The following is a 12,442-nucleotide window of genomic DNA, read 5'->3' as shown; positions in this document are numbered from 1 at the left end:
ATGAAATATCTGTTGCATAGTTACTATTATATAACTTATTATATTGTTATGATATCTCACCCCTTATGTTTGAATGTTGCCTCTACGTGGGTAATATGCATATAATTTGGAGTAGTTCGAGGTAACAACGTCCTGAAGAGATTGCTCTTCTTTTTTTATGAGTCGGCATCTATGCTCTGATATGAAACACCAGGGGAGATGAATGCTTGTCTGCTCTATTATGTTGACTTTTTAATTTGCTGATTTGTTGGAGTAATAAGAACTCCTTTTTGATTGAATAAATGTTGCTATTACTTTGTTGAGAATTTTTGAAGAGAATAATATGTTTATTCCGCAGCATTAATGAAGTGAAAGTTAAGAACATATGTTGATTTAGTTGTAGGTTCATCCACATGATGTGTTATGTATCTATGTTCGAGCAGATTTTTATCGTTGGTGAAGTGTAGCATCCTAATTGTTATATTTTATTTTGAAAAATAATTTTCTCTGATTTTATTAAATTACCATTGGAGAATTAGGGTGTTACATTAGTAGTTTGTAAGAAGGTAAAATTCGCGCTTGAACGCTAACAACTTCTCTTTTGTAGTACATGACGAAAAGTTCTTAGGGTTCATGTTAACCAGGAGAGGAGTCGAGGAAAACCCTGGCAAATGCCATACGATCATCAACATGAGAAATCTGACTTTCGTAAAAGAGGATCAACAATTAACCGACAAGATGGTTGACTTCGAGTGATAAATCTATTAATTTATTTACAACCTTGAGAATGTCAGAGAAATTCTAGTGGACAGAAGAGTGCAATTTTTTTTAGAGAATTAAAGAAATTTTTGGAGCCCCGCCTAGCGCTGACCCGCCCAAAGAAAGGAACTCCCATATGTTTGTACTTATCTACCACAGTAAACTTAATATGGTGCAAGAAGAAGGTAATGGAAATAAGTCGATCAACTTCATCAACAAGGTCCTTAAGGGCCCCAAATTACGTTACCAGAAGATAGAACGCCTCGTCCTAACAATCATTGTTTTCACAAGAAATTACGATCTTACTTCCAAGGGTATCCTATCATAGTGAAAACCAATTATCCCGTTCGTCAGATGCTAAAGAAGCCAGACTTGGCGGGAGGGATGGTGTCATGGGTCGTCGAGCTTTCTGAAAATGACATATTTGTTGCACCTATGAGCAATATCAAATGTCAAGTCATAGTCGATTTTGTGATGGAGTTCAACTCAATAGGGAAGAATGAGCCTCCCACATTTGGGTTGTGTCAGTGGATGGATCCTCAAGTTTAAAGGAAGTAGGAGCAGAAGTAATACTAAATGATTGAGTTACATACTAATTGAACAATTCATTATGCTTCGAGTTTAAGACCAATAACAATCAAATAAAGTACGAGGCAATGATTGCAGGAATATAATTGGCAAAAGAAATGGAAGCAAATTCGAACAACCTCTATGCAAGAAACGACTCCTAACTAATCGTCAACAAAATTAAAAGCGAGTTCAATATAAATGAGTCTCATTTATTAAAGTACTTGCATGAAATTGACGAGATAACTAAAATAATTGACTTCGACAACAATTCTCTAATTATTTATTCAAATTGATACTTCACATATTCACAATATCCCAATAACACTATTTTATTAGCAAAACAATATTAATCAATAATTAAAAATAAAATAAATATTTAATGTCATATAACTAAAAATGGACGGATCAAATTTGAAGAAAATAAGCTAAATATTAATATCAGAGCTGTCAAAATGGGCCGAAGCCCATGGGCCGGCCCATCAGGCCCAAAAAAAATTAGGGCTTGGGCTTTATTTTTCGAGCTCATTTACATCTGGGCCTTTTTAAGCCCGACCCGAAAAAGCCCTAAAAAATAAAATTAGTCCGTCAGCCCGAAAAAAATTAAATTTTTTAGTTTAATTAGAAATTATCCTTTCCTAATTCATAAAGGTATGCTATAAATAATTTGCGTATTATGTATTTTAATTTTTTTTGGTATTATAAAGGTATAAATATCAAATAAAAGTTGATGGTTTAATTTAATTTCAAATTAAAAGGTTTAATCCTAATATAATTATGTAGATAGTATAAAAAAAACACCATGATGTATTCTAATTAAAAATAAGGTTGAAATGAGATTTAAAAAATTCTGATGTAATTTTATGAAAGGATAGAGTTAGTACAAATTATATATATATATATATATATATATATATATATATATATATATATATATATATATATATATATATATATATATATATATATATATATATATATATATATATATATATATATATATATATATATATATATATATATAACAATTTGCTATAAAATTAATGTGTTGCTTTACATTTTAATTTTAATTGTAACTTATGTGGATTATTTAGAAAACCTAATTTTAGATATAAAATTTAATTAATATATATATATATATATATATATATATATATATATATATATATATATATATTAATGCATGCAATTTCATGGATATTTAGAAAAATAAGGAGAAAATTTTATTTTTTTAGAAATAGGTCCGTTTAGGGCCGGATAACCCGCAGCCCAGACATGGTTGGACCTCGGTAATAGAAATAGAGTCCATTTAAATATGAGTTTTTTGGATCCGACCCTGAAAAATCCAAGACCTACATGTGCCGGTCTGTTTAGGGCCGAGTAGCCCGTTTTAACCGCTCTAATTAATATAGTCAAGAAGTTGTGGTATGTCACGACCACGTTTAAAATTTGGGTCATGCTAACATGTGCCCTTGGGGTACATGTTAAGGATACTATAATTAGAAAAAACTAAATGTAATTAAATGTAATAAATGTATATTTAAAATTCCGATACATTGAATGCACGCGTTCCAATAAATTTTTTCTATAAATATCTAATTATCTTGTGCCCTTGGGGCACATGTTAGCTTTTCCCTTAAAATTTTAGCTAAAATAGCTAAAGGTTAATTCTTTTGTCTTTTCTTTTTCTTTGCTGTCCTGGTGCACTTTATAGCTTCTTTTTTTTCATTAATAGTTTTTTTTCTTTATGTATGTTTAAAAACGATAAAACACAACACAGCTTTATAGCTCTTTCAAATTCAACACAAAATTGCAGAATTTTATCATTATAAAATAGAATAAATTTTTTTATAGAATAAGGAATCATATATTGTATCCACTTATTTTCAAAAACAGTATAAACTAGAAGTTAATTAAATATTGAAAATAAATAAATACTTCTCTCTGTTTTTGGTAGAATAATATTTACACAAATTTACTACTACTGGTCATTATTCTTATTCTACTCCAACTCTAAATATGTTGGGAAGTGCATCGTGGTCACTGCAGAGTTATGGGGTATCTATGAAAATTTGAAATTGGTTCAGGCAAAAGGCTACAATTGGGTCAAGATTCAAGTGGATAGTCAGAAAACAGAGAAACCAAAAACACTTTACGTGACAATATATTAATTTATCAGATCAAAACCATTGTGAACTCTTTTACGGCGTTCACAGTGTTGAAAATTCACCGGAGATGAATAAAATCGCTGATATGCTGGCAAAACATGGATTGAAGCTGCGAAGAGGAAACAATATGGAATTCACTAAGTGTCCAAAGTTCCTTCTAAATGATATAGCCAAAGACGCAAGAGGAATCTCAGTTGATTAGTTTTTCTTTTTTTTCTTTTGAGCTTAGCCCTCCTTCTGAAAAATAAAAATAATAGATAAATATCAGATCACGAGATATGAACATGTTTGTTTCAGCTTAAAAAAAATAGATTTTTTTTTTAGTATTTTCGAAAATAAATTTTATAAAATTGTTTTTAAAAATATTACAAAAATATTTATTTTTTGTTTTTTCTAAAATAAAACACTAACTTTGACATCCTATAACATAAACATACATTATTGAAGACTAAAATTTAGTCAAAATTGTAATTTTTTCAAAAAATTGTATTTAAAAAATAATTTTTATTAAAATCTATTTGAAATAGCTTCAAAATTAAGTAATTTTAAAATTTTAACATTCAATTTTTTCCATAAATAAATAAAATACCTAAAATCACATTTTAAGAATAAATATTCAAATCAAATTTTTATTTGAAACTTTTATAAAAAAAAATTTATTTGAAACTTTTATGGGCTCGGTTGTTTTGATTTTTTTAAAAATAATTTTTATCGTTACATAATTCTAAAGCTAAAACAAACAGGTCCTATATAACACTATAAAAATCTTTTTTAAGAAAAGGAAAAAACAAACGAAATCTTACACAAAAGTCAAAAGTCAACATAACTTATTTGATCTAATTTATAACAAATTGATATACTTACAGAAGAAAAAAAAGTTTTTATAGGAAAATTAACATTTATGTCTTATTATATTTTCCACTATAATATTTGTTAGAAAAAGTGCAAATCATTTTAGGCATACAATTATTCAAATTTCTAATAAACTTAATAAAATAGAATTGTTGTAAAACTAATAATTTAAATATATAATAAAATTAAATATATTTAATATTTTTATATATTTATAATAGAATTTAATATATTTTATCTTATGAAACCCTGCATTAATCTTTAACCTTTTTTGTGGGTAAAAATTTATTATTCAATTTTTATATTAAAATTTGAATACAAAAATTATTTAAAAACTTAAAATTAAAGCAACATTAACTTGATATTTTTATTGACCGTTTGTGTAAACACGAATATTTTAAAAAATGAAAAAATATTTTAAAAGATTAAAAAGATTATTTTTTGTGGAGATAAAAAAATAAATTTATGGAAAAGTATATAACACTTTATAATAATTCACTAAAATCTAATAAAAAATTCACTATATTATTATATTTTACATTATTCAATGTAAACATGAGTGAAATATTTACTTTGACACAACATTTAATTATATGTTTTTTATTTTATTAGAAAATGAGATTTAAATTTTTTAAATCTTATTTTTAGAATTTTTTAAAACTTTTATATATTTTCAATTTTGAAGTATTGAAAAGAAATAAATTTATCATTGAATTAAAAGCCCCATACACTGCACATAGGGCTCACTGTAATCATGAATCCCATCGTTTTAAATTGAAGTATTCAAAAGCCCCATGGTTTATAAACTTAACTTTGAATAAACTTTTTCAGTACCAAAAAGAAGTTTGACTAAACTTTAATTCACAAAAATAATAATTCATTTACTTTTATTTCATAACAAAAGAAAAGCAAAAACTTTATCCAGAACAAAACACAATTTTTATTTTTCCGCAAATTTTAATTCAATTGACAAAAATTAATTAATATTTTAAAATTATTATTATTAGAATTACTCATGATTATACAATTGAGTTTACAATGATTTTCACGCCTAACTTTATGCAGAAAACACCAATCATAAACTTTAAATTTCAAAATCAGATAGAATATGATAATTTCAAAAACAATAAAAAAATTATAATTTTAGTAATAAAAGAATAAAAAATAGGATATATTTAAAAAAAGAAAATCTAAATAGTCAAAAAATAGTTAAAAAAATCTTAATAATTCCAACAAATTTTTTCTCTCTATAGAAAACAGATCACTCCTTCAATCATCAATTCTCCACCCTTCATCTTTACCCAATAAAAAACATCACACGAAAATTCTTGATAAAAAACAAAAATCTAAAAACAACAATTCCCGAGGAAAAAAATAATTAGGGCTTTCAAATAATAAAAATTCCTTAGTTATTTTCTTCCTTCATTTTTTCTTTTCTTTCCATTGTTCGTTCGTTCCCACCAAACAACGTTCCCGCTCCTTCATTCATAAACTTTCTTTCCAAGGAAACGTTGATTTCACAGTTTTCGAGTTTTCTTCGATTCGTAGCTACTGCTTTTTTATTTTGTATTTTTTTATTTGGTATTTTTATTCTGGCGTAGCTGAACTTTTTGGGGGAAAATTGTTCACCGTTTTCCACTCCCGGCGACTCCTTCGCCGCCGGCTGCTTTTGATTTGACGTCTGCTTCTCGTTCACGGTGAGTTTCTCTATTTTGTAATTTCAATTTTTGTTTGTAGAATTAGGTTTTTAGGTTTTTCGTATGAGGTAAAATTTAAGAGAATCGATTTTTTTTTTTGAGGTTTAAGTTTATTTTGTATTTTTTTTTATTTTCTTTTTGCATTATTGTAAATATATTTTGTTGATTTTTATTTTTTTTTTGGTTTTAGGTATAATTTTTTTTTTATGTGATTTGTTGGAGAAGGTGGCGATATGAACGCAGGGAGTGAAAATGGTTGATGTTTGGAAAGAAAATTAGAATAATCATAATTCTGAAGGGTTTTTTTTTGTTACCTGATTTGTCATTTTTCATTTGTTGGAAACTATTGGTAGTTTTTGGATTGTTGAAAGGTTTTGAGTGTTTGATCAATGGATTCGGATGGGGTTCCGTCGTCTAGGGATTTGTTGAAATGTTGCGATTGTGCGTGTAGTTGTTGTTCTATGGGGGGTCAGTATTCGGGGACTTGGATACGTTCGGTTAAACGGAAGCATGATGAGTTTAAGATGGATTGTCAGTTAATGGTGCCGTCGGTTGCGCGGGTTGAGATTGGGAATGAATGTATAGCTTTGCGTGAGATGGTTAGCGTGCAGCAGAAAACTATTCAAGAGATGAATGAGGAGTTGGAGGAGGAGAGGAATTCTTCGTCCACGGCTGCGAATGAGGCGATGTCGATGATCTTGAGGTTGCAGAGGGAAAAGGCGGAGATTCAAATGGAAGCTCGGCAGTTCAAGCGTTTTGCGGAGGAGAAAATGACGCATGATCAGGAGGAACTTATGTCGTTGGAGGATTTGTTGTATAAGAGAGAGCAGATAATTCAGTCGCTTACGTGTGAGGTTCAGGCTTACAAGCATAGGATGATGAGTTTCGGGTACTCTGAGGATGAGGTTGAGAATGATCAATATGATGACATTCCTCCCTATGAATACCCTCCTTTAAAATGTAATGTCATGCATAATGCCATGGATGGTGATAATGACGATACTGATGTTGAGAAATATGTATTCGGTGATACTCCTAATGACCGTTTGAGGAACTTGGAGAATAGAATTTCTAAAATGGAGAAAATTCCCACTCACAGCCAGGCGGATGGGGATTTTACGGGAAAAAATGTTCTAGAGAAAGTAGTTGTTGGACCAGCTCCAAGTTTGACGAGAAGGCATTCAAGGAAAGTTTCCTCTGAAGTAGGTCTTGAGTTCCCTACGGAGTCTCCGAAGAACAATAACAACTCTAAGAAAGATTATTTCTTTCAGCCAGAAGACCATTCCAATTTGAAGAAGGTAGATAATGCTTCAGAAGGTGATGATACGAGTGACCGAATTTATACAATTGACTCTGTTCATTCTGGGGCACAAAATAATGGCTTTACAGGTTCCAAAGCTGAAGCTTTCGAAGATTACACAACCACTCCAAAGGAATCAGGCATTCATCATGATGCTGATTTTGAGGATCCCTATATAAGGAAGCTTTACCTGAGGCTTCAGGCGCTTGAGGCTGACAGGGAATCAATGAGGCAGGCAATCATTTCAATGAGCACAGATAAAGCACAGGTTGTGTTACTGAAGGAAATAGCTCAGCATTTGTGCAAAGAGATGACACCTCAAAGAAAAAGGAATACGAGCAAACCACATATAACTGCAAGATATCCATTAATGTCAATTTTTAAGGTATTCAATAAATCAAACTAGTTACTATCAATGCGATGCACATGTCTCTGCCATTTATTTACTTTATCTATCTTTTAGGTTGTATCTTAAGTTTACTTTGAGATGATCTTTTTCATCATTCTTATCATTGCTTGCCTTTTAGCAAACTAACATTTTGTTTCTAATTTTACAAACATATGCCTTAATTGCAGGATAAATTATGAAGGGAATGAACAAAAAAAATAATGTTATTTAATATCAGAAATAATTGATTTTGACTGTTTCTCCCTTTGATCTCTCTGAGGGCTCAATTTCTCTGCATGTAACATTTTGTTGGTTAATGTACTTTACCTTTGTATACGAAAAGTACTCTGATCTACTGTTTGTGTCTCATCTGGCAATGCATGCAGTTTTCTACTGATTCAATTGCTGAAAAAGTAATTACATTTCTTGAAAGATTTTGAATTGGAACTCACACGTTTTCATCTTTTTTGTGTTCAGTGGATCACATCAATTGTTTTTTGGAGAAAGAAAGCTCATGAAAGCAAGTAAGTGACCGTAACATTTATTCTCTGATAACTTAGAACATACTTTATCACAAAATTGTTTGTAGTTTTGTCATTATTAATAACTGTGTAGTCTAGTGAAGTGAGGGAAAAATAATGTGTCCTTCTCATGACGAATTTACCATTGAAATCTTTTTATAGATAAGGTAGTTCTTTTGAACTCTAGTGGCCTATGCTTATAAGTTATTTCAAAGAGAATGCATAACTCCTAGTCCTACAATAAAATATTAAACATTCAGCCATGTCATCGAAGGTTATCTTTGAAGGTTCACTCACCATTTGCCTTCTAAACTTCGCAGCCTTCACAAATTCATATTCTCTTCTCTGTAATTAGTTTCCGCTTTCTAACACTATTGATATCAAGTCTGTTAGTGACGAAATACTCTTACTATACTTCCTTGTTATGGAACTTCATTGATCGTTTTTGATAATTGGCGATTCCATAATGATACAATTCCATCAAAGCATTGGCATTATATTTAAATAGCAAGTTCACTGTGAGGTTGCCTGTTAACTATGCTTTCCTGGTTTAAATTTAAAACAAAACAGATGCCCTGTGAAACTACCCTATAAAAATATCACCTACGTTCAGTTTGATGATGTCTGATAGTTATGCTATAATATTTCTTAGAAAATTTCTAACAAAACATTCTGCAACACATTTTTATCAATTGAAGTTCAAATGAGTCTCACTATTTTGGAAATTAGCCCCACTTAATCATGCTGCAGGTCTCATATAAATTTTGCAAGACTCAGGATTTTCAACCAATAGAACAATGTGTTATAAAGAGATTGTTGGACAATATCTTGTATGAAATTCTACCAAAATGAAATGTTTGTCATGTATATTTCCTTAAATGACAATGCTTGAGAAGAAACTATTTATCGTGTTTTGTTGTGCAAATTGTCCATCATCTGAAATGTTTGTGACTGCTGCAGGTATATGTTCGGGCTACCGGCCGACAGTATGGGCTTGCTGCTGCTCCTTGACAAAAGAACACATGCAAGGCCATGGAGATGTATTTCAAGTACACAAGTGGGAGATTAGTTCTCCATTTTCAAATTTGGGAGCACCAACTGAATTTTATAGTTAACACTAAAATACAATGATTTTTTTAACTGTTTTTTCTCCCCATATCTTGCTGAAAAAGGGGTGTGTATTGTGCAGTGTTCTTTTATTCCTTTTCATTTGAAATTGAAATTAATTGTTGGTTGATTTAAGCTTGGATTTCACATGTCATATGTGCATCCTCTCATATGGTTGGTGGTTGGACAATCTTGTACATAACTGTTGGAAGCTCTCTTGTGCTTCTCGCAATGCCTATTCTCAATCTTGACTCTTCTATAAGTGCAATGCAGCTTTATGTGTTGAGTGTTAAACATTCAAATGGACCATAGCTTCCACATATTCAGAGCAAAACTGATAATCTTGCTTATTATCTATTATTCTTTAAGGTAGATAATTAATTTATTGTGGGATACAACAAAGAGTTTAACAATTTGTTTTAGTTAATCTGTATTTAAATAGGATTTTTATACACATTTGTTATGATTAAATTGTGAGTAAATAAGTTTTCTACACATTTTACCATGGTTAAATTAGATTCTCTACCTAAGTTTAAAACTTCATGAATTTTCTATCCTTGCCATTTTTTATAATATTTATAAATAAATATACATCAAACTGCAAGTAGCAAAACAAAATTGTATTAGTATAAAAAATGTAAATGATTTAATATCATTCCATTTTTTTCATAATGTTTATAAAAGTTATTTACAATACACTGCACATATTTAAGAGAGTTGATTACTGAAGAAATTCTTTTGCAAGGACTAAAATGTTTTTTTTCTTTTATTTTTTAATTTCAATATTTTCTTTTTTTTTTTTGGAAGAAAAGAGGGTCAAAGCTCAAAGAAAAAAAGATTAATAGCAATCAAATTATGATCAACGATCCCAATACAATTAGCTAACAAAAGATGAGAAATTTGAGTAGGATATCGTTCATAAAACATCAAATTAGGATCTAGATCACATCCCATGTTGACAAGTTCCGTACAAGTGTTTGACTCATGATAAATGGATAAATGCGCACTTTTCAATCCATCCAGTTTGAGCAACTGTTGAATTAGTTATACCAACTGCATTCCAATTATACTAACCAGTCCAGAGTCTAAAATATTTGAACAGCCACTTTGAAATTCATATGAAGCTCAACAACACGAAACCCACACACTTTTGCTAATCTTAATCCGTCTAGCACACCCGGAGTTCAACAATATATGCACCACACGAATCCAATTATCTTGCGAAACCTTCAAGCCACACTCACCCATATAACCTCTTAAGAGACCACCGGATTTAGCTGTCAGGCCATTCTTACTAGTTCTATGTTCAATCTCACTCAACTTGAAGGAGGAGGAGACCATATTATTTGCTTAGTCTCTCAGGCCAAATCCATCTTACTACCATGCAGCCCCGTTGGAAAAAAAAATTATGAGAAACTTTACGCTAACACAAAATTCTAAGTCTCACAAAATTCTCATCATGTTGTTCCTTATTCCTCCACATCCAAAATACATGGCAAAAGGTTGCCCAAAGTTCCAATCACGACCGATCACCACTAATACCAAAACCCAAACGCAAATTATTATCCACCAACTCTTTAATATTACTGGTGAAAAAAGAGCCCATCATATTTGTTCTGGACTGCGCCAAGAGTCAGCCCAGTCTACTTTCGGCCCAATTGGACTTGGAAGCCCAAAACGTCTCTAAGCCCTGGAGGAGCGAACACGTGCTCGGCTCCTCGAAAACCCAATAGCGTTGGAGCACTGCAGCACGTGCTCGGTATATAATGCTCCCTGCGAGCATCCCATTTGACGAGGACTTCCCTCCTCGTCTAGACTCAGGCTTACCAGGCGCGCCCCCCGCGAGCATCCCTTTCGCTGAGGGCTCTCTTCCTCGTGGCCTTATGCCGAGGACCCTTCTCCTCGTAGCGCCACTTCACATCCAACCCCCCGAATAATATGAAGTCCACGTAGTCCCTGAAAGACCGCGTCTCCCTTAAACTTCTGAGTGGTTGACTAGGACGGAGACCACGCACTGGTCTCCGATATTTCCGCCTAGAATCCTGGTAGTCTCCTAACTGGGTTTGGGAATCCAGTCCAGTAGCGAGATCTTGGCCCAGCGCTGGGGGCTATAAATACCCTCTTTCACTAGAGGGTCAGGTAACTTCATTCATACTCTCTCTACCTTGTACTTGCGCTCTGATTGCTCTCTCTTCTCATTTTGGCATCGGAGTACCTTGCAGGTACACCCCCTCAGTTCACAGAAGACCTAGATCTTGGCAGGCCTTAAAGATCATTTGATCAGGTACGATCAGTGGCGCTGTTTATGGGAAATTCCAAGAATTCGTGGCCAAACTCGGCATCAAGCAACATTTCAACTCGGTCGAACACCCCCAGACCAACGGGCAAGCCGAAGCCGCGAACCGAGCATCCTCCGAAGGCTGAAACGGCGACTCGGTGAATGTAAAAGAGGTTGGGTTGAGGAGTTGCACAGCGTGCTATGGGCGTACAGAACAACGCCACACTCGAGCGCAAGAGAAACTCCATTTAGATTAACCTACGAGACTGAGGCCGTCATTCCCGTGGAAATCAGGGAACCATCTCGTCGTACCGAATCACCACTCGAGGAAGAGCTCAACGACGGCGCTATGAGGGAGGAGCTCGTTATGGTCGAGGAAATCCAAGCAGGAGCCTCCCTCCGAGAAAAAAAATTAAAATAATAGATAGCTTTGTGTCACAACGCCAAAGTCATCAAACGCGAGTTCAAAATCGGAGCCTTAGTCTTACGCAGAAACATGAAAGACTCACGCGAAGGCAAACTCGCCCCCAATTGGGAAGGCCCGTACCGAGTCTACCACAAAACCGATAACGACGCCTACTACCTCGAGAATTTACTCGGGGAAAAACTTGCTCGACCATGGAATGCTGAAAAACTCATACGATATTACAGCTAAAACAGCTAACAGCCATCCGATCACTAACCTCCGACGACAAGGGATGACCGGATAGGGACGCACGTCGTGGTACAGACGCGTATGCCCCATGACAACGAAGGTCGAAACTTCCTACCAAAGCAGAGGCTCGACCACGCGGGGAGGTCTACACCTAACTCCACTGTGGTAGTA

General features: G+C 33.0%; 1 protein-coding gene across 1 annotated transcript; it reads left to right on the top strand.

Annotated features, from left to right (window-relative positions):
* The first annotated feature begins 5,666 nt into the window (after positions 1–5,666).
* LOC131644732 (myosin-binding protein 7-like) lies at positions 5,667–9,640 on the top strand. The gene is made up of 4 exons (XM_058915306.1): positions 5,667–6,022; positions 6,213–7,707; positions 8,188–8,234; positions 9,192–9,640. The coding sequence occupies exons 2-4, from the start codon at positions 6,412–6,414 to the stop codon at positions 9,298–9,300; spliced, it is 1,452 nt and encodes a 483-aa protein (XP_058771289.1). The 5' UTR covers positions 5,667–6,022; positions 6,213–6,411; the 3' UTR covers positions 9,301–9,640.
* Positions 9,641–12,442: the final 2,802 nt, after the last annotated feature.

Source organism: Vicia villosa, linkage group LG1, assembly GCF_029867415.1.
Source record: "Vicia villosa cultivar HV-30 ecotype Madison, WI linkage group LG1, Vvil1.0, whole genome shotgun sequence".
NCBI lineage: Eukaryota > Viridiplantae > Streptophyta > Magnoliopsida > Fabales > Fabaceae > Vicia > Vicia villosa.
Note: the sequence above shows the minus strand (reverse complement) of the source record. Positions and strands in the feature narration are given on the sequence as shown.